At 40.4% G+C, this 26,891-nt stretch overlaps 1 protein-coding gene across 12 annotated transcripts in view; it reads left to right on the top strand.

Annotated features, from left to right (window-relative positions):
* Nucleotides 1-4,267: 4,267 nt before the first annotated feature.
* Nucleotides 4,268-26,891, top strand: part of phldb1b (pleckstrin homology-like domain, family B, member 1b) — a 116,054-nt gene continuing 93,430 nt past the window's right edge. For 9 of the 12 annotated variants that reach the window (XM_054794388.1, XM_054794384.1, XM_054794378.1 and 6 more), the window contains exons 1-3: nt 20,545-20,791; nt 22,089-22,190; nt 25,288-25,411. In XM_054794388.1, the coding sequence (XP_054650363.1) occupies nt 20,762-20,791; nt 22,089-22,190; nt 25,288-25,411 (256 nt within the window). In that variant the 5' untranslated portion in view covers nt 20,545-20,761. Of the gene's footprint in view, nt 4,414-13,162; nt 13,191-20,544; nt 20,792-20,844; nt 20,996-22,088; nt 22,191-25,287; nt 25,412-26,891 lie in introns of those variants that run through there. The other 3 variants (XM_054794375.1, XM_054794379.1, XM_054794376.1) reach the window with 3 other exon arrangements.

Raw genomic sequence — 26,891 nt, 5'->3', positions numbered from 1 at the left:
ACCAAAGGGACCAGGCCACCCATCGAGGGTATCAGACGGCCATCAAGGTGACTAGAAGACCATCAAGGGTACCAGGAGACACACCATGGGGACAAGGGTACCCACCAATGGTACCACCAAGGTACCGCCCACCGAGGGGATCAGAAGATCATCAAGTGTACCAGGGGACCAGGACATCCATAATAAGGGGTCAATGTGGATATCCACAAGAGGTCTAGGTGACAAATGAGGTGTCCAGGAGACACCTAGCAGGGGTGGCTGACCCTCAAGGGATCCCAGCAGACCAAGCAGAAGTCAAAAAAGTCTAAGAGGGGAGATCCACAATGGGTCTAGATGACAAACGATGTGTCCAGGTGCAAACCAGCAACTAAAAAATAACTTGTAGGCCTTCCCTTTTCGGACACACACACACACACCTACACACACACACGCACACACACACAAAGCAGCGACTGCGAGGGAAGACGAGACGCAAGCAAAGCTCAAAAACATTTATCGGATTGTTTTTTTGTAACAATATAGTAAAAAATATTCCTTTGCAGATGACTCCAGTCTGTCATCAATACATGACAGCTGATTTACAGCCACAACCACTGCAAAATATCCATTGATATAATATCCAATGATATCATATTTACATTAGAGCTTCAAGTCCTGCGAGTGATGTTAAGGAAAGATTTTTATACAAAACATTCACTACTCAACGTGACGCGTCTTTAAAACGTCTTTCAAGCCAGACAGGTCACATGACCACCACAAGAGGGAGCTGAACAGAACGAGAAAAGTGTTTATCTGGAAGAGATAAAAACCCCTCAAAATAAAATACATAGTCAATTTTGCAAACTCGTCAGAGCAAGAATCACATTCATTTTGAGATTTTTGTTTGTTAGATTAAGAACCCAACTGATTTTTTATTGTGGTTTGACATAAAACAAACTTTTGTATCCAATTGTTTTGATGAACCCAACACATTCTAGACAGCTGGAGTCAGCAAATTCATTCTGGCATTATTAGTCCTTCCCTGTTACAACAAGAATCCTATTGATGTTGATTAGTGATTGACACACTTGAGTGATGAAGCGGTATTCCCCATCAAATTTTAAATAAATACATGTTCTTCTCATGTTCATTTCTCCTAAGAATTATAGTTCAGAAAAAAATTACAAGTTCTTGAAAGGTGGGTGAATGAGATGTTTTCTGTGAAAAAACTGCCATTTTTGTCAAATTTATTTTATAAAAAAAATCCTTAACTTTGTGGGGACACAAATTCGGAATGGCCAATATCCACTGTACAGTATAGTAGTCAGTGTCCAGCTTGTATAGCAAGGTCATTTGAAGGGATGAGCCAGATACTCATTTTAGACAAATATCTGTTACGGCATTTTTGCTGAGTATGTGCATTAAAATGAGTGCAGCTTGTCATTATCCGTAATTGTGATAAAATCCTCATTAGGTAACTTCTTATGTATTAAGGTTTTCCTCAGCTCAGCTTGTACCTCAAGTTACTTGGTAAACTTGTTTTGTTCCGTACGCGGCGCATTTGACAAGACAGGTGGGGTTTTTTTGTTGTCGTCTGCTTGCTTCTAATTTTGCTGGTGATATGAAGTCAGTTGGAGAACTCTGCTCGTAGTACTGAACGCAGCACTTTAGAGAAAACAGTAAAACAATATACAACTTGGTGGGCCGCAAATGGCCCGCGGGCCGCAAGTTTTAGACCCGTGCTTTAGGGGATTTGATTTTGTTTTGTTGTCTTCATCATAAAAGATGCAAACGTTTGCGGTCATGTTCTGTCAACTTGACATTTTTTTCTGCTGAGAAAACAAAAAAGTGTAAGACAGACAATGAAAAAAGTAAACACCAGAAGAACTTTCACTCTCTGCAAAAAAGCCAGATGATGTACGGCGGCACATGCTAAAGCGTTAAGGCAACAAACACATAACAGGTGCTGCTGTGCCCTGGGAAAAAAAGTCACATGATCACAACACACTTCAGGAAAGAAGTATTTCATCCCCTGCTGAAACATGTGAACAACACATCGTAGATTTCTTTGAACAGAGGAACAGAATGTAAAACAATAACATGAAATAAAGCTCATTTGTAGAAATATTTCATCCGCGACAAACCAGCAAGCATTCAAACCCCCACAGAGCAGTCATGTGTCCATCAAACACTCAAATGAAGGAAGTACTCCTCACCTCAACTTATCATGAGAACACAGCCTTTCCATCTCTAAGATCAAAGAGCTGACCTCAAGACCTGCACAAGACTGGAAGTGACAGGAAGACCATCAGCAAAGTTGTAGACCGCAAAAGGTTGGAGCGGACTAGAGGGCCATTAGCAAGGTTGTAGACCCGCGCAAGACTGGAATACACTAGAAGACCGTCAGCAAGGTTGTAGACCCGCACAAGACTGGAATACACTAGAAGACTGTCAGCAAAGATGTAGACCTGCACAAGGTTGGAGCGGACTAGAAGACCATTAGCAAGGTTGTAGACCCGCGCAAGACTGGAATACACTAGAAGACCGTCAGCAAGGTTGTAGACCCGCACAAGACTGGAATACACTAGAAGACCGTCAGCAAGGTTGTAGACCCACACAAGGTTGGAGCAGACTAGAAGGCCATTAGCAAGGTTGTAGACCCGCGCAAGACTGGAATACACTAGACGACTATCAGCAAGGTTGTAGACCCGCACAAGACTGGAATACACTAGAAGACCATCAGCAAAGTTGTAGACCCGCACAAGGTTGGAGTGGACTAGAAGACCATTAGCAAGGTTGTAGACCCGCGCAAGACTGGAATACACTAGAAGACTGTCAGCAAGGTTGTAGACCCACACAAGGTTGGAGCGGGCTAGAAGACTGTCAGCAAGGTTGTAGACCCGCGCAAGACTGGAATACACTAGAAGACTGTCAGCAAGGTTGTAGACCCATGCAAGACTGGAATACACTCGAAGACTATCAGCAAGGTTGTAGACCCACACAAGGTTGGAGCGGACTATAAGGCCATTAGCAAGGTTGTAGACCCGCGCAAGACTGGAGTACACTAGAAGACTGTCAGCAAGGTTGTAGACCCGCACAAGACTGGAATGCACTGGAAGACCATCAGCAAGGTTGTAGACCCGCACAAGGTTGGAGCGGACTAGAGGACCATTTGCAAGGTTGTAGACCCGCGCAAGACTGGAATACACGAGAAGACCGTCAGCAAGGTTGTAGACCCGCACAAAGTTGGAGCGGACTAGAAGGCCATTAGCAAGGTTGTAGACCCGCGCAAGACTGGAATGGACTATAAGACCATCAGCAAAGTTACGAAAATATGAAATAACTAATATCTGCTAAACTAACTTTAGGTATGTAAAATGCAAAATAAATTTACTAGATGAGAAATTGTGTGTCAATGCTGAAGCTGAACAGAAATGTAGAATCCTAGAAATGTGTTGAAATCTATTCACCGAGGATCGAACCAGCAACCATGGGGTTGGGAGACGACCACTCTACGACATGAAGAGTACTGAAAAGGCAGAATATTACATGTAATGTTAAACGTAAAATGAATTTCCACCAATAGGGGGCGATATTGAAATTGTCCATTTATTTTCAATGGGAAAAATGTCACAGAAAACATTGTATTATACAAAATGAGGGAATTTTTTTATGAAAGTCCTGATAGATGGCCTACATGTTCTGAATTTTAAATGTTGGAATGTAAAAATGGAGAGTGATTGATGAAACCATCGGGTTGGGAGATGCCCAATCGAGCACCTGAAGTGGAATCTTAGTCATGGAAAATGCAAAATGATTTCCCACCAGTAGGGGCGTCATTTAACTTGTTTGCTTTTAGCAGACTAAAACCCCGCCATTTGAAATGTTGTCAAGCAAAAATGCAGACTGACTGTTGAAATGTATAAACAAATTTTTTAAAAAGTCTTAAGTGAGGACAAAAAAACACCATTTGGAACAGAAATTTGCTTTTTTTTTTAAAGACGTAGTGGTTGCAGTATTGCAGTGTGAGGGGAAAGTACCATCACACCCTTCTACTTTACGTCAGGGATTGGACGCACGACACCACCAACGTCCGTTAAGACGCTGCAGACTAACACATGGGGAAGTGCAGGGAATGCCGTGTGTGTGTGTGTGTGTGTGTGTGTGTGTGTGTGTGGTGGGGGAGGAGTCGGACTGCAGGGTGTTGTTGTAAGGGAGGGTCCCTCATAAAAAGAAGGCGTGCCTGTTTTCCAAGTGAGTGAGCAGGATGATGAGCTTGGAAAGTTCTCACAGGAGGAGGAGGAGGAAGGTTGCTGAGTCAGAGCACATGTCTGGACTGCAATTCCAAGCCGACACCATTTGGACTTCTTGACGCAAACTTGTGCTTTTGTTGGCTTGGATGAAGTGATGATGCTGAAGAAGGTGCACTTCCAGGTAGGACCTTCTCTTCACATTGTTTGGAATCAAGTATAATGTATATATGATACAATATCTTTATGATAAGCACATGAAACCACAAAGTTTTCATTCCAAATACAAATCCACAGTCTGGAAAATGTGGAATTACGAGAAAAGTACGACTTTTTGGGATGTTTTCATATCACAGTGCTTTGAATGGCTTGACAAATGACAGAAGTAGTTGAGTGTCTACAAAAACAAATGGAATAATTATGATCACAATGATTATGATCATCATATTCATCATTCCCATAATTATTCCTCAATTCTCTCTCAACCTCCCTGAAAAAGAAATAATTAGGGGCCCCTGTTGGCAGTGCTGGCCCATATTTTTGTTTTATTTGTCTGACGTAGGATTCCTTCCTTATAAAGAGAACATTTTGGTAGTTATTCATAGAAAACCTGTTTACCGCCTTCTAAATGCGCTTAACATTATGAGAGCTCTCTAGAAATGAAATAACACCCCTATAGTCACCTTTATACTCCCGTTACCCAATATAGTAAATATAATAAGAGAAAATAAGACTCATGCCCGTGTGTGTTGCTATGTCTTTCCAAGGGGAATTGAGTGGCGGGACGGACAGGTAGTGACGTTGGGGTTTTCAGAGTTGAGTTTTAGCTTGTCGTGGGGTTACGGGCGCAGCAGTAGCCCGTGTTTTTAGTATGTATTTTAATGGTGGATGTTTATGAGGGATTATTGTGCCTGTTGTGAGATCATTCGGTTGCCATGGCGACATCATTTGAGGAAATATGAGGAAAATAAACACGTATGTTAACTTATCTTTTGGCAGTGTTGTACTGTATCTGTAGAAGATGGCGCTATTATCACCACCTTCTCTTCCTCTTTCTTTTCCCATCTTTGGCAATTCTTACAACTTTTGACGTTTCTAACCTCACATTCTCACATGTAGCACAATTTGTGCTTGGTTGCAGCATGCTAACTGCTAACATGAGGTAGTATAACCTATATATGCTAAGATGTCAACTGCTGTAGCATTTTTGGCGCTTAGTGCTATCCTACTAGGAGCTAGTAGGTTAACTATTAGCATGTTAACTATTTTGACATTATCCTGATATTAAATAGCATACTTTGCGTACTGCATTTAACTTAAATACCATTTGACTACATCAAAATGTTCAGCTCATCCAGGACGTCCATGATTTATTATTTCACATTCAAAAAATTCCCACTATTTCCTAAATTCCAAATTTTCCCTGAGCAAGCTGGTGAAGTAAAAAAGCAGAGAAATGCATAGTATCTGCTGACTTCCATGACATAATCACATTCATTATATATTATTTATATTATTATATATTATTATTTATTATCTATTTAGTGAATTCTTTCATCGGCTTCTTTCCGTACAGTTTCAAGCTTGTGACGTTTTTCCACAAAACACTTTGCATGTTGTGTGTGAAAATCAAGAAGAGTACGTTTGGAGATGGTGTATGCATATTTGTACTTTTTAATTGAATGAATACGTGTTAAAGACATGAATAATGGAGCAAAGAACTGAACAGTTCTCTACATGCGGGTGGAATCTTACGGTTTTCTGTTACTTTTTTTCTTGTGCTTTTGCTGCTTTCAATATTTAAAAATGTACAGTAATTCTTCATTTGGAGTCAATGTATTTTTGTGTGACAGTTGACTACTGTCAAAGGCCATGATACTACAATTTGATACTACTACATGATACTACTACATGATCCTACTACATGATATTACAACATGATACTACTCCATGATACTACCCCATGATACCACTACATGAGACTACTACATGACACTACATGATAGTACTACATGATACCACTACATGATAATACTACCTGATACCATTACATGACATTACTACACGATACCACTACATGATACCACTAAAGATACAGTACCACTACATAATACTACTACATGACCCCACTACATGATACTACCCCATGATACCACTACATGAGACTACTACATGATACTACATGATAGTACTACATGATACACTACATGATACTATATAATACTACTAAATAATACTACTACATGATACCATTACATGATACCACTAAATGATATCACTACATGGTACTACTACATAATACCATTACATGATAGTACTACATGATACCACTAGATGATACTACATGGTACTACTACATGATATCACAACATGGTACTACTACATGATACCACTACATGATACTTCAGTCAGGTTGTGAGTAGAAAAGCATCATGAGGTTGGTCGTGTCCACATTCTAGACAGCGGTGTGGAATGTTCTTCCAAGAGTGCCATGTAGACTTTGCATCAAAGTGTCTATTTATGGAGGTCACCTCACGCCGCCCTGACTGCCGACGTCCACCTTCTACACTTCCCGTCTCTTAAGCCTCAATGCCATCAAAATGTTTAAGTAGCAATTTTCATCTATTTATACCTTTTCTATCACGCAGGTGAGATGGAGTCTTTCCCAGGGATAGGGTTCACCCTAAGAGTGCCACAGCACAATGCCACAGATGTCACAAGTTTTGGAGTGTATACAGTATACTGTGTATGTATACTATACTCTATATATGCTGTGAACGAATGGTGTTTTCAGTGTGAAGAGCTTTTGGGTGTCTTGAAGGTGTCTTCTACAAATCCAGTCTATTGTTAGGGTTAACTAGCATTGAATGTCCTGGTAGTGGAGTAAAAGGTGCTTACTTCTGGATCTGCTGCCTTGGAAGAGGTTGTGAGCAAGGTGCAAGGAGTCTTTGAAGATGTTTTTGGCTTTCCTGAGGCAGCTCCTGGTAAGTCTTTATGATCCGTTGGAGTGTTTTGCTGTGCTGGAAAAGAATGTGTTGGCTGGAACGCCATGAGCGATGTTATTTTTCTCCTGAGGACTCTCAGGAAGTAAAATCTCTTCTTCACCAGCTCTGCTGTGTTCACAACCCAGGTCAAAAGAAGAAATGGAGGTGTGACATCCTCTCAACTATGGTTCCCAGGGTGGTTGTATGGTTGTTTACACTTTTCTGTGGTGGTGTGCATCCACGGTGGGAGGGATGAATGAATCCCTCAAGTGACTTTTTCAGGTAGATGCACCATGGTGGAGGACTTAAGGCAGGAGGGGTTTGTGACCTTAGACAGAGACCGAGACAAAGACCCCTGCCATGTACTGTGCTCAGCTCCTCAACGCAAGTTTTCATCACCTGTGCATAATTTACACATTTTATTGATCATAAATTCAGTTGGCATGGATGCATTTGACTGACACCTGACTCAACCCAACTGCGTCTGATGTGGTACAATAACCAATCACCTTCTGTGCGTAAAAAAGTACCATCGCCTCTTCTAACGTACGTAACTCGGACCGGTTACATCCAATCTTAATGATGACCGACACATTGAATAGCCAATGAAATTGTAAAAACACTGATAGGCTGCTTGATGGGTGGACTTTTGTCATAAAAGCAAGGAACTCCTGTGTAACGGAGCAACGGAAAACATGGACGGTGCGTCAACAATGCATCTTTAAAGTTTTCAATGATAATCCAATCACTGTGTTGAAAGCCAAAACAGAGAGTTTTGGACCAAGTGTGACTAAACGGAACACCTTTTGGAACGTATGATCCTACCTTTAGAAAGCCTGTGTCAAATACTCCGTTTTTGTAGTATCAGCGTCAAATTTGAAATGGGATTAAGTAAGCACTCAAGCTATGACTCCACTGTGTTTTCCAGTCCAAATTTTTATATTATATTATACAGTATTTATATTCATTTTATTCTGACATTTTTTTAGGTGTTTTAGTCAAAAAAATGAGTTAAAGGAAAACTGCACTTTTTGGGGAATTTTGCCCATCATCCACAATCCTTATGTGGAAAATGTACACACGTCGTTCCCTTTTTTGTGCGTTCTAAAGAGAGAAAAATAAAGCATACATGTAACGGGACACACCTATTTCAACTATAAAACCCCTCCAAAAATGCCAACAATGTTCTATTTACAGCCCACTCCCAAACAATGTGATAGGACCCCAATCTGTACTGACTGGGAAACAAGAACAAGCATATGAACAACTAGGAATATACAACCAGAGGATGTGTAAAGTATTAGCCCACATTCCATGTTTTGTTTATACATGGCTAAATAGACTGTGTATCAATCACTATGTGCTCCATGTATCACAATCAGTATCATGGTGACTTACTCCATGGACAGATGTCCGTCGGGTCCAGCAGGCCTGGGGCGTCTTTTCCAGTTAATTATGGTTAGGTGGAGAAATGTTTCCACCACTGCAGGATTTGTTAGCGCTAACAATTCTTCCTTCGTTGTGATGCAATCTCTTGGAGAAAATGTCCTCTTCACCATACACACACAAGTCTTTCCATCCATGGTAACACTGTAAGCCACTCAGTGCAGCAGAAACACTCAATTTCTATTGGCATGGCTTGTCCAGCTCCAGATTTACACCACCAAGTCATGCTGGTCCTGACTCACTCGGCACCCCGTCACTTCCAACACTTCACTCTCTCTTCTTGTCCGCTCAGCTTCTAAAACCTGCAGCTCATCGCCCACCCTCCATATATTCGGGCTCAAAAAGATAAGGTTCTGGATCTTCCTTTGTTCAAAGGTAGACGGCGGCGGTGGCTCTCACAAAGTCTGCCATGATTAGTTGCAAACAGACACCCGCTTTCTATGCTGTTGTTGTTGACGGAAGTAGCGTTAGTTCCTATCTATAGGCTCTGTGAAATCAATGCACCCAGGAAACAAGTTCCGGTAATGTTTAAAATCATCAAAATATGGCAACACACTGTAAGTATTACTTGTTATCATGAATGTACCTGTTACTGCATGCTCACAGCTTGTGTATAAAACCATAATACCCTGTTGGCCTTTTTTTAGGGGCCTTTATACTCGAAATAGCTACTGTATGTCCTATTATGTGCATTGTTAGCTCCCTCATGCTAATTGTTTTTCTTTCTTTAGAACACACAGAAAAGAGAAAGATGTGTGTCCATGTCTCACAAAAGAACTGTGGATGATGGGCAAAATTCCAATAAAAGTGCAGATTTCCTTTAAAGTGGAATACCAGCCAATCGGCCAGTGAGGGATGTTAAGCATGTATCTACGTGAATGATTCATAGCTTACTGTAACTTTGTGTTCACAAAATTGCGTACACGTAGTGAGCAGTCAAAGAGTAGTTAGGTCAGCAGATGGCACATTGTTGAAGCAGCTTTAGTCACGCTGAGCTGACTAGAAACAAAAATAACAGCTACTGTCAGTCAGTGATTGCTCTTACACTCCTACACTATCCTATACTACTAGCTGTACTACTATGTATGTATACTATTACTGGGTGGTGTCCTATTCTGACAACTTTGGCACTTAGCTCATACTTGACATTTTATGAACACAAGACTTCTTTATCCAGAAGAATCAAGGCCTTGTGTTCACTTTGGGGCCGGCCCGACTGGGCTGGAAAGCTGGGAGGTGAGGCAATGTGTGTATTTTGTGTGTATGTGTGTGCATGTGTGTGTGTGTGTGTGTGTAAGCCAAGAGAGCAGCAGCAGCTAGACACAGCAGTGTGTTATCCACATGGCGTTAACACACTGTGTGTTTTGACAGCATCAGACTACGTGTGTGCGTGTGCGTGCGTGTGTGTGTGTATGTGAAGAAGAAGTGAGTATGAGGACAGGAGAGAACAAAGGGAAGACATCCTTGGTGGATGTTATGTAGAAAAGTCTGCCACGTGAGTGTTTGTTGTGTTAAGAGTTGACACATCATATTTCTATAGCTACTGATGCATATTTACAGTATTACTATTATTTCACAGCACAATATAGCAACTCATCCACCTCTCAAATCTTTCATCGTGTCTTCATGGCAGTGGTGTCCAAAGTGCAGCCTGGGGGCCATTTGTGGCACACAATTAGTTTTTTGATTGGCCCACCGTGTATTGTATAGACACACTTAAACATGGCCTGCATTAAAACATTAGTTGATTGATGGAGTATAAACACACCAGTTGATGCTGAGTTTGTCCAGAAGCAGGTTTGCAGCTTGTCTCCAACTAACATATATTCAACATTTGTGAGCACAAAGCAAGCATTAGGAATGTTTTATTATGGAACTATGGAATTATTATTATTATTATTATTATTAAACCATCCATCCATCCAAACCACTCTTACCAGTCAATGACGGTGCCAATCCAAGAATTCCAGAACATTTGGTTGCTGAGGGCAAGGGGGAAGGGTAAGTAAACACTGCCACCATGTGGCCAATGAGTGCAGAAACTAGCGATGTCTTTGAAAGACCTTCAGGCCTGACTCATCCACTTGGCTGACCTTCATGATTCTTCTTGTTGTTTGAGCCACTAAAGCGAAACTTTATGTTCCTGGCAGAGAAAGTAGCCTTCCCAGACTGTAGCAGCTCTCTCGCTGCTGATAAGAAATGTTTTGTTACATGAGTTCATTCTCTTCCTAAAACAGACCCACTCGCTGTCAACCTGAGCTGGGTCTGCGTTCCCCTTTGGTTCTTAGAACACTTCCTTAATGTCACACAACAAAAATAATTTGTACTTCAGTGTATTTGATGATAGAACTGCTTAGATGAGCGACCGTCTGGAAGCACTTTGGCTTTCACATAGTTGAAGGTAAAAATGAACTGGACAAGAGCCAGACAATATGGGATAGTTCCGATTTTTTGACATGAAAATGTATGACATCCCCATCAGCATTTAGTCCAATAACATCGACTTACCCCCCACTTGGTCTCCTAAGTCCAGTTCTGGTCAGATTTCTGTGATGAAGAACGTAGTTCCGCTTAGTTGCTGGGGACAATTAAGTAAAAAGTTTGGCTTCTAAAAACAATATGCGTTCAAAAGATTAAAACATTTGCTTCACAAAAATGCCTTCGCGCAGGGATACGGCGGGAAACAGATATAACGCCAAGCGTTTTGTGACGTCTGACTTTTTTGAGAAGGCATTTTTGTGATGCAAATGTATCAATCTTTTGAAAGCATATTGTTTAGAGAAGCCAAAGTCTTCTCCTGAGATCCTATGCTCAGGATCTTAGTTTGAATTCGAATAGTTCGAATCTTGAGGTGGCCACAGATTCCCACCCCTAATATACACGTCATAGTAGAAGGTGATTGGTGGGTGGTAAAGGCTAGCTGTGAGGTTGATGCAGTGTACAGAGAACATGAGGACTTGGATTGAAAGCTAAATGATGACTTACTGCGTGCGGTCAAACAAGCGTACTTTGAGAGCAAAGTGAAATTTCTGATTGGGTCAGGATTGGGTCAGGGCGTGTCCATCTCTCATACTTTTCCACTCACGCCTCCCTAAAGACGTATTATTGACTAATTGTTTCCACAGGGGCCACACGGTGGCCTAGCGGTGAGCATGTTGGATCGGTAAGAGATCGGTAAGATCTGGGTTCGAATCTCCGTTGGGCATCTCTGTGTGTAGTTTGCATGTTCTCCGGGTAGTCCGGTTTCCAAAAGCATGCATGTTAGGTTAATGGCGACTCGAAATTGTCCATAGGTACGAATGTGAGTGATTGTTTGTCTATATGGCGAGCTGGCTGGCCCGTCCAGGTTGAACCCCACCTCTCGCCCGAAGTCAGCTGGGATACCCGCGACCTTAATTAGGATAAGCGGCATAGAAAATAAATGGATGTTTCCACTGGCTGCTCAATGTCCTCCCATATTCTTTACACTCAACGTCACAGCACACACACCACTATGTCCATCTCCTGTTGTACTATGTCCATCTGCCACTATATCCATCTACTGTAGTACTATGTCCATGTACTACTATATCCATCTACTGTAGTAGTATGTCCATGTACTACTATAGCCATCTACTATAGTAGTATGTCCACCTACTACTATATCCATCTATTGTAGTACTATGTCCACTTACAACTATAGCCATCTACTGCAGTAGTTTATACCTCTACTGTAGTAGTACGTCCATGTACTTTAGTAGTACGTCCGTGTACTACTATATCCATCTACTGTACAGTAGTGGTATGTCCATGTACCGCTACATCCATCTACTGTAGTAGTATAGCCATGTCCGAATGTTTCCATATATGGTAGTAGTATATCCATGTACTACAATATCCATCTACTGTAGTAGTATGCCCATGTACCTTAGTAGTATGTCTGTGTACTACTACATCCTACTATTATGGTAGTATGTCTATGTACTGCTACGTCCATGTACTGTAGTAGTATGCCCATCTACTACTATATCCATCAATTGTAGTAGTATGTCCATGCAGTACTATATCCATCTATTGTAGTAGTTTGTCCATGCACGACAATATCCATCTGTAGTGTAGTAGCATATGCATGTAGTAATATGTCCATGTACTGTAGTAATATATTCATGTAGCAGTATGTCCATATATTGTAGTAGTATGTCCATGTAGTAGTCCGTCCATGTACTGGAGTAGTATGTCCATATAGTGGTCTGTCCATATACTGTAGTAGTATGTGCATGTAGTAGTATGTCCATATAAACAAGATTATACACTGTCATATTTTTGTCCCAAACTACATTTTCAAGCATAAACCTGGGCTACATTAAGTAACATACGAATAAACATAAGACATTCACAAAATGCACTGAAAGACATTATGATACTGTATGTAGTATTCTCCACTGGTCAGTAGGTGTCACTGATACACTTACATTGATGAGACAATGGCCACCGCAGGACGTACCGGAAGTAAAAAAAGAAACAACAAGGAACGCTTCCAGTGCTACAACATGTGAGTCCATATTATGTCTTATTTTCTATTATTTTGTCTACTATATTGGGGAATAGGAGTGTAAAGGTGACAGGGTCTTATTTAATGTTTAGAAGGCTGTAATTATGTTGAAAAGTGTATTTAGAAGCTGGTAAACAGGTTTTCTATGCTCTAACTCTATAACTATTCCATTTATAAATAAGGAATCCAACTTTGCAGAAATACACTTATCACTGTCGGGCCTGGAACCAATTAACCGCCATAAACAAGGGATTAAGCAATTGCAATATGCATTCCAAGTGATAGAAAAAGTGCCAAAAGGCTGCATTTGAATCTTGCTGAGGTGTGATATTAGATATTTCCACCATATTAGAAATATTAAACTTCGTGCACTCCGTTATTCTCTCTTTGCTTTATGTCATGTTCTGCGTAACAGCTTGGACTTTACTTAAACTTTTCCTTAGTTTTCACCTCCTTTTCTGTTTTGTGCTCTTATTTTGTTTTTTTGTTTCCTGTTTGGCACTATGTGCAGCTGCTTTGCAGTAGCTGGGAAGTGTGTGCTGCGGTACCTGTTTCTCATTAGTAGTCAATACTAGTGAAAAATGATCATATATCTCATTTTTTATAGCAATCCGTAGATTTGATGCCAGACATTCTTAGAAATAACATATCTGAGACGCTTGGCCTGCCGCATATGCAATCTTATACAATACGGTAGAACCTTGGTTAGCAACATGAATCTGTTCCAGAAGGTCCAACTGTAACCAAAACCTAACCTAACCAAATCCATTTTTTCCATAAGAAATCATATAAGTTATTATTGAATTGACGGATATGTTTTTTTCAGGACCGATACCGATTATGACGAGTTAACCGATATTTGGAGCTGATATTCATTTGCAGTAAAAGTGTAAAAATCGGCGTAAAAATGCTGAATAATACAAACACTTAACATCGTTTAACTGCCTAAAGCACGTTTGTTTAACCAAACAAATATGAAAACATCTCCAGAAGAGCAGGAGTTCCTTGACTCAGAAGCATCTCTTAGAAGGTGAATAAAAACTTAAATAAATATCCATCCATCCATTTTCTATGCTGATTATCCTCATTAGGGTCACGGGGGTATGCTGGAGCCTATCCCAGCTGACTTCGGGCGAGAGGCGGGGTACACCCTGGAATGGTCGCCGGCCAATTGCAGGGCACATATAGACAAACAATCATTCACACTCACATTCATACCTATGGACAATTTAGAGTCTCCAATTAACCTAACATGCATGTTTTTGGAATGTGGGAGGAAAGCGGAGTATCCAGAGAAAACCCACGCACGCACGGGGAGAACATGCAAACTCCACACAGAGATGCCCAAGCGGAGATTCAAATCCAGGTCTTCCCAATCGCCGGACCGTGTGGCCAACATGCTAACCACTCAGCCACCGTGTGGCCCTAAATGAAAATTAACTGGATAATTTTGCCGGCCTCCATACATTGCTATGTGCCTTCGTATCTGTTTTCCTCGTCTCTTGCCTCCAAACAGGCAGGAAGAGGATTCACTCTGTACATTGGTTTCAGCACCTTGGCGCGTTTGTTCCATAGAACAATGGCATGAATGGAGTGAGCCCTTTGTCAGTCATACAGTCTTTTTGTCTCGGTGAGTGAAGGCAGGGCCAGTAGCATCCACACAGAGTGCAGAAGAGTGTAGCCTCATGAGAAGCAATATAAGGTAACGTAGTAGAAATTAAATTAGGACATTGCAATATATCGTCTTTTTTTGTATTTTTTCATTGTACTTTTTTTTTTTAATAATGTTAAAATCTCGTGCATTGTCTCGTCTCGTGAACTGAGTGTCTCTTGACACCCCTAAGAGAGAGGCGGGGTACACCCTGGACAGGTCGCCTAATATATCATAATAATGCAATATTTTCTTTATCTTTCTTTGTCATCTTTCTTGTGTATTTTCTCACAGGCGTGTCTGTCAAGCGTTTGCAGCATTTCTTGAAATGCTGGCTTTTCAACTGTGTTACAGAGCAGCATTTTAAACAGCTGGATATGTTTGAGGACGGATTTGCAAGCATCTTTTTCCCTCCTAACTTCTATTACGTTACCTTGCATTGCTCCTGCCCCGCCTCCCCCCGCAGAGACAATATAATTTTATGACCGACAAGAGGTCTCACTCTATTTTCCATTGTTCTCTGAAGCGTCTAGGTGCTGAACCAATTCACAGAGTGAACTCTCTTCCTGCCTGTTTGGAGGCAAGAGACGAGGAAAACAAGCACCTATGCAGATGGCAATATATGGAGAATTATCCACTTCATGTTAATGTGTGATTCATTTATTTGTTTCTTAAGGCGAGACAGTTTTTTCTGAACGAGAAATCTTGTCGCGTATGCATTAACGGAAATTTCCTTTAGCAGCACTCTTTTTTTTTTGATGCTCGATTAATGTGCGCACGTCCTGTTTGACCCTCGGTCGGTTTGAGGAAACACAGTGGTGGATGTGAAGCCACACGCGGGAGAAAATGTTGAGCAGAAATGGAGAAAGAAAAGAGTATTTTGGATGGTAAGTGTAGCTTCAAAGCCCTGGCAGACGGCTCTCGCAACAAGACCAAAGTTATTTGTATCTACTGGCGCTGTGAGTTGAGTTGTCACGGAGTATGACAACTGCCAGAAGTTACTGCAGCACTACAGTATTTATTGTCATTTATAGAGTACTACCTTGGCATACAAGTGTCCCAGCTAACAAGTGTTTTTTAGATGTGAGCCATCTCTGATTTTTTGCTTTGAAGTGTAAGCTAAAATTTGGGTTACGAGCTGCTAAGTACCAGCAGGCATAGCCAAGGTAATAGCATTAGCAGCGCGCTAGCTCGTCGCCGGGAAAGACTTTCAACGTATCAGTAAAACATATGTACATTATAGCGGTTTAATTGATCTTATTTATTATGTATTGTATAAAACTATGACAGCAACAATGAATGAACACAGAGCCACCATCCACCAGTACGAGCCTGGAGTTTGTTTTTCAGAGAGGTGCACCAACAAATATGCACATTAGCACTCAATAAGGTCATCATATCTTACCTGTAAGCATTCCAACATAGTGTCAGCATTTGCTACCAAGTATGAGGTGAAAGAAAAAGGGGGGAAATACAGTATGGTAGTCTCTGTGCAGCATGGGAGAAAGTTAGATGGCGCATTCCAGGACTGTCAAACAAAGTGGGAAAAGTCGCCGCTGGCATTAAACATGCAAAAACTTAGTTATTCATAAGTTTGTTATCATCCATCCATCCATTTTCTTTGCCGCTGAGGGTCACGGGGGTATGCTGGAGCCTATCCCAGCTGACTTATGGAATGGTCGCCAGCCAATCGCAGGGACAAACAACCTTTTATACTCACATTTATATCTATGGACAATTTAGAGTCTCCAATTAACCTAACATGCATGTTTTTGGATGTGGGAGGAAACCGGAGTACCCGGAGGAAAACCACGCAACTCCACACAGAAATGCCCAAGTGGAGATTCGAACCAAGGTCTTTCCGATCTCCTGACTGTGTGGCCAAAATGCTAACCACTCGGCCATCATGCGGTTTCTTATCATTGCGCCTGAATTTTTCCCACCGCCCCGTGGTTGGGGACTCCTGCCTTACAGCATGCTTGGGGACATCATGTGCTCTTTTACAAATGAATGAATGATCATTGAAAATACTGCAAGAATGACACTTTTATACATTTGGCTTCTTTATTTTATAATGTAAGATTCATGTCTACATCAACAACTGTAACCATTGAGCCGTATCAAATCGTTCTGTTTTTAAAAATATATCGTTTTTTAATGCGTATCTAATCGTTTACCACAAAGAAATTTACTTGCCTAATTATTAGCGATACTTTTTTCTGTCTGTGATTAATTGCGATTAATAATGAGTTAACTAGGGACAAATGTGATTAATCACAATGAAACATTTTAATCAATTGACAGTTGTAATATATACAGTATGTATATATATATATATACTGTATATTTATGCAAAGCTACATGAGTTGCTTTTAGCTTGTTTCCAAAATGAAGAACATTCATAGATTTTCCAGTGTGGTTTTGTTGCTGGAGAAAGCGTGGGATGGCAACACTATGTTTTTGTGTGTGTGTGCATATTTACCACATTTCTGTGGCTGCTTTCTAAAAAGACAAAGTATCATTCTGGTGTCAGCACAAACAAACACTGCTGCTTGAGACGGCAGACTGCAGAGTCATGTGATTTTAAATAAGGCCTCCAGTTTGTCAGGAATGATTTTTTTTATGCTGCAAGAACTTTTTCCTTCTGCAGTGTTGACTGATGGAGCTTTAACTTATCTACCTTCAAGAATAAAAGTCATCTTTCACTGCTGTGATGCCATAACAGCTTTTCCATGTGGCGCACAGCGAGGGCCAGGTGTGTTTACCTGCCAAGTTTCTTTACCGCCACTCAAAGAGAAACATCTTCTCTTTGTCTCTGCTGGACGATTCAACTCTTCAAAAAGCAAAGCATCCAATCACATTGCTGCAATGCCATAACTACCATAACCTGGTCCAGTCATGTAAGCTCCGCCCCACTATTATATGTTATGATTTCACTCAGCACTTGAACAGGAACATAACAAGCACCATAGCATCCATTGTTAGTCCTTTCCTCCTCCACCGTGACGTGCAGGCAGGGGAGGCACGTGATGACGAAAAATTCACAAATGAACAATGATAACATAAAATACATTGAACTGGATAATAAATGTAATAAAATGAGGCGATACACGAGATTGGGTCTGCGAGGACAAGACAAAATTTTAACATTAATTTTAAGAAACGTACAATGAAAAATATGACTGGACAAACAAACGTTTTTATTTTGCCGAGTCACAAAACCATGCAGGGGGATTTCGAAACGCTTATTGTCCCACAAATTGGCGCTAAACGATATCATTGTTAACATTTTTTTAGACCAAATAAGCCACTGTTACTTTCACTCTGTAAAGTGGTGGAATTGGCACTTGTCACATATATTTTCTCAAAGGCATTTCAGACTGTCTGTTATTATTATTATCTTATTTTATTTCTGCTATGAGCCACGTTCCAAAGATGGCCTCTGAACAACAACTTTGGACACCCACACTTTTGGTACTTTTGGAATAAATGCGTGATGCAAGAAACACGCCCTGCCTTTCACTTTTAATGCGCTCTCCTACTTGCTTAATGTGGCGAGCGTGCTGCTAAATTACTGTCAACATGGTCTCCTGTACGTATGAGGTGTGTTACACATTACGTGTTAATGTCACACACGCTTCGGGCAGCCCAGGTGCCACTCTGGAGGTCAGGAGAACCAGATTATAGAGCGGGAGCCACCTGCTGTGGCCGCCATGATGCACTGTAGTCAGGCACCTGCTCCGAGCAGACGGTGCTGCCATTATTAATGTAGATGTTGATTATATGATATTTCATGTATTATATTATATTCGGATATTATATATCAGATGAAAAAACATCCACACGTCACTCAATGAGGTTGGGAACACCAAGGTAGGTTGGATTGCAGGGTTTAAAGTGTGCATAAAGCACTTAATGTGCGCTTCCAATAATGCCTTGCACACCGCCACTTCCATATTACCGTATTGTCATTCATACTAGCCATGCCATAGTTCAGTCTGATTGGCTTCTGGCTGCCCTGTTCTTGTGAGACAGCTTTTCTCCAAACAAGAAATCTTGTCACGTTTTCATTTCACTCATTACACCCCAACTAGTCACACAATAAAATAATTAGAAATGTCAGGCACTGCAGTACTCTCCTCATCCTGAAGGGGTGGTGCGTGTGTGAGCTGGAAGGTGCTTGCCACTGCCGTCCTTCCATAGAGAGTAAAAGCCAGCTTTTTTTTCCCCTTAGTACATTTGTAGCAGCTACTTCCATGCAAAACCTTCAAAAAAGTTAATTGTTTGACAACGCCGTGCACGCCCTGAACTCCATTCTGAAAATTCTACACTGACTTGTTATTGTTGCTATTGTTTTATGATGAATTGAAAAAATGTTCTTATGGCTTAAGTTTTTTATGTGTTGCCTTGACTTTGGCTGTATTGTCATTTGGATAATTCTTTTGGTTTATTTTGTAATTGTAATGTTTCATAGTAGAGGCGCACAACATATAATTTTTCAAACCAATATTGATACCGATAACTTTCTGCTTAAGATTGATATGATACAGATAACTGATAACTGACTTTTTTCTATCAAATTTTTTTACATTTGGATTTAACTGTAGTTTGTGCACACTTGGAGGTTAGAAGGACTGGAACAAATTAGGATTTAATCAACTGTATCTGTTGATTTGTCCAAATCAAATATCATGATATTACTACTACCACATCACTACTATCAGGAGAACCAGAGTTTAGAGTGGGAGGAGCCACCTGGTGTGGCCCAGCAAGGTGCACTATATTCGGGCACACGCTTCGAGCAGCTGGTGTGATGCCATGGAGGTCTCTGGCAAACCTTTTGCACTTTTCAAACGCTGCTGTACTGGCGTTTCAGGTGGCTGGTAAGTTTTTTTCTGTCCTCGATAAGGATTTTTTTTCCCCTCATCGCGGAGCATTTGGTACGAGCACGCAAAATGTCTTCCTTGGAAAGTGAATGTTTGTTTACAAGTGACCACAGGGGAAGTTCCGACAGGCCATTAACGTCACAGGCAGGAGAAAGAAGGAGTGCTTGATTTGCTCACTCACACAGTACGGGTAATCTCGTCTCATGGGAGCGTTTTTTTTTTTTTTTTACTTTATTGGTTATCTGAGCTATTTTTAATGTTATTGGGTTTATCAGTATCACGTCATAATTCCATCATATAGGCTCGATAATTATCGTGCACCCCTATTTCATAGCCAATGAATGTGTACATGAAGTGTGGAAATAATGAAAGCTCTGTAGTTTGATTGAAATACTATCAACAGCATTGATGAATTATGTGTCATTATTGCCATGTTGAATTAAATTGTGGAAATGAGGCAGGTGGAGCTGCACCACGTACATTTCATTTAAAACTACTCTTTAGTTAAAACAAATGTTGGTCATTTCAATACATTTTCAAGTTAAAAAAGACATGATCATTTATTTTCTTTTGGTTCGAAAAATATCAAACCGTGACACTAAAGTATCGAATACTGTGAATGTTCGGTATCGTTGCACATCTAATACAAATATAATTGCACATTTCACATGTACAGTATTTCTATTAAGTTTTACTTTACATCAGTTATTACCCTTTCTTTCTTCCCTGTTCTCATTTCTCTCTCTCTCTCTCTCTTTCTCTCTCTCATACACACACACACACACACACACACGTCAGTCTTTTCCTCTTTGGTGTGGAATGTAAGTGTGAGAAGAGGAGCAAGCTGCAACAGGTCGTCCTGCTGAGAGTTAGTGTGTGTATGTGTTCACGCTGTTGGAGACAAAGGAAACAAAGGAGACATTTCCACACAAAGACACAGCAAGGAGGAGTGCTGTTTATATCTTGAATACGTATATTACATGGAGTTCTATTGAACTGAGGTGGGTGGGTGATAGGACGCAGTCAGGTCAATCATGGAGGCTTTGCTGGACAAGTGGAAGAAGGTACAGTCATGATCATATTTATTGTACATTCGAGCATATCAAAGTTAAGGTGTTCTGAAATATTTGGATGGCGTGTTGTGCTTTGCTGTTTAACGGAATCTTTGGTCCATCTGGAGAGGAAATGTTCGTGTTATCTCCAGGGAAGAGAACATTACAAGCATACTTTGCTGTCCTGCTGCAGATCATTGCCTGTCAATGCATCAGGCATGTGCTCCCTAACCTTGTCTATATTCTTCACCTCTCTGTTTTGCATTCATTATATATATATATATATATATATATATATATATATATATATATATATATATATATATATATATATATATATATATATATATATATGCATCCTGCAACCACACCATGTGTATGCTATACAGTATTGAGCAGATAATGGGAATGTGGTGTACCATGTGCCTGTGTTAGAGCAGGCCAAGGTGGCTGGCTTCCATTCAACGTGTCAACGAGCACCAGGAGATTTAAATATGCCTTTAAGTTGACGCCTTACCTCCTTTGTGGCCAGAAGGACACACGGCTAAATACCTCTTACCATCTGCTCTATATGTGTGTGTGTGTGTGTGTGTGTGTGTGTGTGCGTGTGTGGGTGTGTGTGTGTGTGTGTGTGTGTGTGTGTGTGTATTTTAACAGGTGCAGCAAAAAGGAGTAATCGCTCCTCAATACTTCAACACTATCATACAGTATTATCTATAGTGTTATTTTATTTATACAGTATATACAATAGTTGAAAATGGCATCAAATAGAAGAAGTAGTGTATATTTCCATCTAGAGAAGGCTGTATGTGTAGAAATTGCAGGTGAATGCTGAGGAGATGAAGACGAACTAAAATGCTGTATGGAAATGTGGAATTATGGGAAAAGTGTGAAGTTTAGTAAATATGTGTAAAATTGTTATTGTGAATGTTTTGCTGCTGGAATGTGTTGAATGTGGAAAGATGACATTCATTTCAATGAGGATGTTTGGCATGGAAAACATGGGATTACACAGAAAACCAATCATTTTTGGAATGTCAAAGTGTGAATGTTTTGGTGTTTTGAATGCCTGGAATGGACCGACAAATGTGAAAGTAGTATGGGAATTTGTCTTTGGAAAATTACGGGAAAAGCAGGAATTTTTGGAACATGGATAAACAGCCTATATGTCATGAATGATGAATGTCAGTTGACAGTGAGGTAGTAGAACATATCCATCACATTAAAGGGAATTTAATGTGGAATTCCTGCTGACTTTTCTTCCTTGTTCCATTCTGGACAGTGATCAGTATTTCATTTCCTCACACAGGATGTTCATGTGAGCCAGGGAGATGCAGACATCTCAGTGAGCATAGACCATCTGAACAGCAACATGCCAGACCATGGAGCCCAAACCCAGCAGGTGTTGAAGGTGAGGGTGTGCTTTTGGGAGGGATTATGGGTGGGCATATGGGTTGGAATATGGGAGGGAATATGGGTGGGAATTGGGAATTGGAATTGGGATATGGTAATGGTAATGATTTAATTTTATTTGAACATGCATACATTATTTAATCTTACCCCCAATCCGTTCCACATCAATTTCAATACGTTGCTTTGTAATACAATACATTAATTTGTAATTGTGATTGCAATGCATTTGTTCACTTCCTGTGTTCCAAATGTACTCTTTGAAAATGATTAGATAATATACAATGTGGTCAAATAGTCAAGGTTCTTGTCTTCGTAAATACATCATACAACAGTCAGAATAAATAATAATAAATATAAAATAATAGTGACAATCATAACCGATGAAAGGGTTGATAGTTGACAGAAACACAGTTGGATAATGAACAAATGAAGAGTTAGTAATAAGTGTACTAATGGTGAGACATGGCATTGTGTTCCCACAGCGTTTCAGGACTCTTCTTCCTTGTACTTCAACTGCTTGCACGGTTTCTTGAAATCGCTCATTTTAGTGCATTGTTTGAGTTCTTTGCTCAATCTGTTCCATAATTTGATTCTACATACTGAAAGGCTGGGGGGTTTTAGCATTATTCGTTCACATAAGTGTTTTAAGTTACTTAAAACGTACTTCTCCTCTCTTGTTGAGATGAATTGTTTCGTGTTTTTGGGTAGCAGGTTATTCTTTACTTTACTGTATGCATAATTTTAGCTGTTTAAAAATGTATTACATCAACACATTTGAATAATTGTGATTTTAGGAATAAATGGTTTGTATGTTCTCTATAAGCGGCATTATGGATTATCATAACTGATCTTTTATGCAGTACATTTAGCGAGTGAAGTGTACTTTTATAGTTAATTCCCAATATCTCTGCACAAAAAGTTAGATATGGTAATACATGTATCTGAAAGCAATACAGGTTGGATGGGAATTGGTAATATGGGAGGGAATATAGGAGGGAATATGGGTGAGAATTGGGAATATGGGATGGGGCATGGGTGGAAATTGAGAATATGGGTCAAACTATGGGTGGGAATTGGGAATATGGGAGGGAACATAGGAGGCAATATGAGTGAGAATTGGGAATATGGAAGGGAATATGCGTGGTAGTATGGGCGGGATTTAGGATTATGGTAGGGAATAGGGAATATGGGTGGGAATTGTGAACATGGAGGGAATATAGGAGGGAATATGAGTAAGAATTGGGAATAAGGGAGGGAATATGAGTGGGAATTGGGAACATGGGTGGGGATATTGGAGGGAATTGGAAATATGGGAAGGAATATGGGTGGGAATGGAGAATATGGGTGGGAATATGGGAGGGAATATGAGTGGAAATTGGGAATATGGGAGGGAATATGGGTGGGGATTGGGAATATGGGTGGGAATAAGTAATATGGGAGGGAATATGAAATATGGGTATGGGTAAATATTGCGAACATGGGTGGGAAGACTATATTCACACTGCAGGCCTATTCCCATTTTTCCTCATATATGACCTGTACTGTATCTGATTTCTTTATGTCAGTGTGAACAGTACAATTCAGATTTTTTTCAAATGTGACCCAGGCCTTTCTTGACCGTGAATTGGGACCATGTTTACTCCTGCTAACAACGTTGTGCATTTTAACCGATGTGTGGATGTCTATGTATGATTGACTCTATGGCCTGCAAACCAGGCATACATCAACACGTTTTGTTGATGTTTGATGTACAATGTAGCGTTGCTGTTGAAGCTGGAACAGGACTGTACAGTAGTAGCATCATCAAGTCAAAGAACATTCATCTTTTCTATCTGCTTGATTTGACACAATCATTACTGGAGGCCGAGAAGCCCCTCCACCATTGACAGTCAACATTTTTATGCTTAGAAAGTGACTCCTTCATATCATTCACTTGTTCTAGTCACAGACTGCTCGTCTTCTTGGTCTGCTTGGAGTTTTAGCACAGTGTATGCTTCATGTCTTCTTCTGTGATAGGATTAAACAACACCACATACAGACTGGTGTATGTACTACATCCTTTGGGGGGTTTCTAGTGTTTCTGTGAGGGTGTCAATGTTTCCTGATAAGACCCTGTGTGGGCAGGACCTAAGGACTCCTGCTCCCCAATGTTCCCATCACTTCCAGTAACCCCTAACCTCCTTTTCCCACAATACCTACCAGCGACACAGTCTTGCCAATCCTCTTAGGCTTGAACCCACTCCACCCACTCAGATGATCCTATTAGAAAGCACAGTCAATGCTCACACACATCAGCTTGTTAGCATGAAAGCTGGGACAAAAACATCAAATGCTAGCTTTTTAAATAAATTCTATCATATTTCCATGTATTATATTCAATTCCCATATACAGTAATCCCTCGTTTAGGTGTTTCATTGGTTCCAGATCCGACAGTGATAAGTGAATTTCCCCAAAGTAGGATTCCTGATTTTTAAATGGAATAGTTTGTTAGACAACCTGTTTACCCCTTCTAAATATGCTTTTTTACATTATTAGAGCCCTCGAGACATGAAATAACACCCCTATAGTCACTTACACTGTGTCTTTTGTGTCTGACCCAACATTACAGGAACATTACTGACACCTAGTGACCAGTGTACAATACTACATATCATCACAACATCTTTGAATGCGTCTTCTCAATGCCTTCTATTTGCATTTTACTTTATTTAGCCATTTTTATGCATGAAAATTTGCTTCAATATGCATATGTTTTGACTAATAGTAAGCTGTATTCAACCATGAAACAGACTTATTAATACTGTGACAGAGTGATGCCGAGAAATTGGAAGGGTGAAGTGGTGAGGGATTACTGTAATTGGTGCCTCGTTGCTCCGCCCCCAGCCACTAGATCAGGTTGTGTGCAAAGAGCAGAAAACAGGAGGTGACCCAGTAAAGAGTTTGTTGGGATGAAGTTTGAGTTTATTTCAAGTTATATTGCATCAAGCTAAATTGCATATGTTATATTATCATACATTTTTAGAGGTAATGTATGATTATCTTATGTTACGGTTCAGTACAATGCATCTTTGTAATGCTTGCTTTTCCTGTGCAGAGTACTCCACTGGGTCTGATTGAGACTGGAAAGGGACTGAAGTTCCAGGCTGAGCGCCCACATCTGGTCAGCCTGGGTAGTGGACGCCTCAGCATTGCCATCACTCTGCTGCCTCTGCCTGAGGGTGAGATGACTTTTAAATACCTTCATCATGTCACATAAGTACACATGCACTTCTACAGCAGCTTCACCAGAGATGCACACATATCCTGATCCTTTGTCCCATACAGTATTTATAGTACATGATTGATTAGGGGTTTCACAAGCTCTCGTGTCACAAAATCTTGCGAGATTAAAACCCATGTGCATGCGCATCTGTTTTCCTCGTATATGCACCATCAAGCATGCACATCATGTCCAGCCTCATCTCTCTGTTCTGAGAGCAAAGGGAGCCACAATAGTGTCTCCACAGAATCACACAGTCTGCCACTCCTAAATAACTTTATTTAAACCTGAATACATCAACAGAAGTGCAATTCCAACACGATATATGCATCTCCAACTCACAAACACATCTCTAGTCAGCTCTGGCTGGGAACCACACTCCCTCATTGTCACTAGAAGACCGCAAAATGCATTCACTGACACATCAAACATCACAAGAACGTCTTGATTATGTGTGTATGTGTGGCCTACATCCCAGGTTCTCAAAGTGGGGTATACCAATTGTAATAGGGGGTACGTGACTAAAAATTGAAAACACTTAGAGCCTAACACGCACAATTACGAGTACGTCTGAATGCCTCACTGCGCAAGGAGAGCGGAGCAGAAAGCAGAAAGGAGTATGAAGTTGATCATTGCGCTGTGTGCATCATATGAACAAATAAGTAAGTTTGATGATTATTTTGTGCGTTGATAGTGTTTAATGTTGAAGATTTCATTTATATTGGTGATCCAATCACTACACAGCGCAAAGGTGAAAACCTGTCACTGATAGTGGGAATTCCCCCCAAAATCAGGCTTTATCGTTGGTTGTATGTATTTTTGTACTTGGGATACTGCTTTATCGTGATTGTTAAACTTTCCCCTTCAATTAGGTATGAAATGAATATGCAGACTTAAACCATAGCCATCATGAGTGGAAAATAAAAGTGATGCTCAAATTCAACCCATTCAAACAGCAGACTAGAATAAAAGATATGTAGGATGATTACTTATCTATTTGTCAGTGCTAAATACAAACTTAATCAAAATGTGACGAGACAAAATATACATTTTTTACCCGGAATCACGATAAAATGAATTAACCAATAAATTATGTTCAATATTTCAAGTTAATTACGATCAAAAGGTGTATGTTTTTAAGTGTGTAGGAGGAGGGGGTACATGGCTTCTGGTCAAATGTCTCAAGTGGTACCCGACTATAAGAAGTTTGGGAACCACTGGTCTACAGTAAGTAAACAGAAACACAATGAAAAACAGTCAGTGGATATTCTTATCTCTCACTTTATACACTTAATGCGGTGCCCGGAAATCCCAGAAAATACATCTCCATTCAAGACATGTGAATTCAACTTAAGTTACGTGGTGTCTTTGTGCCCTTCATGGCGTGTAATAATACAGGGTATGTTTAAAGTGTGATTCAAATGTTGTGCTACTATTAA

Source organism: Dunckerocampus dactyliophorus, chromosome 12 (genome assembly GCF_027744805.1).
Source record: "Dunckerocampus dactyliophorus isolate RoL2022-P2 chromosome 12, RoL_Ddac_1.1, whole genome shotgun sequence".
Lineage (NCBI taxonomy): Eukaryota > Metazoa > Chordata > Actinopteri > Syngnathiformes > Syngnathidae > Dunckerocampus > Dunckerocampus dactyliophorus.
The sequence above is the reverse complement of the archived record's forward strand: the minus strand, read 5'-3'. Positions and strand labels throughout refer to the sequence as shown.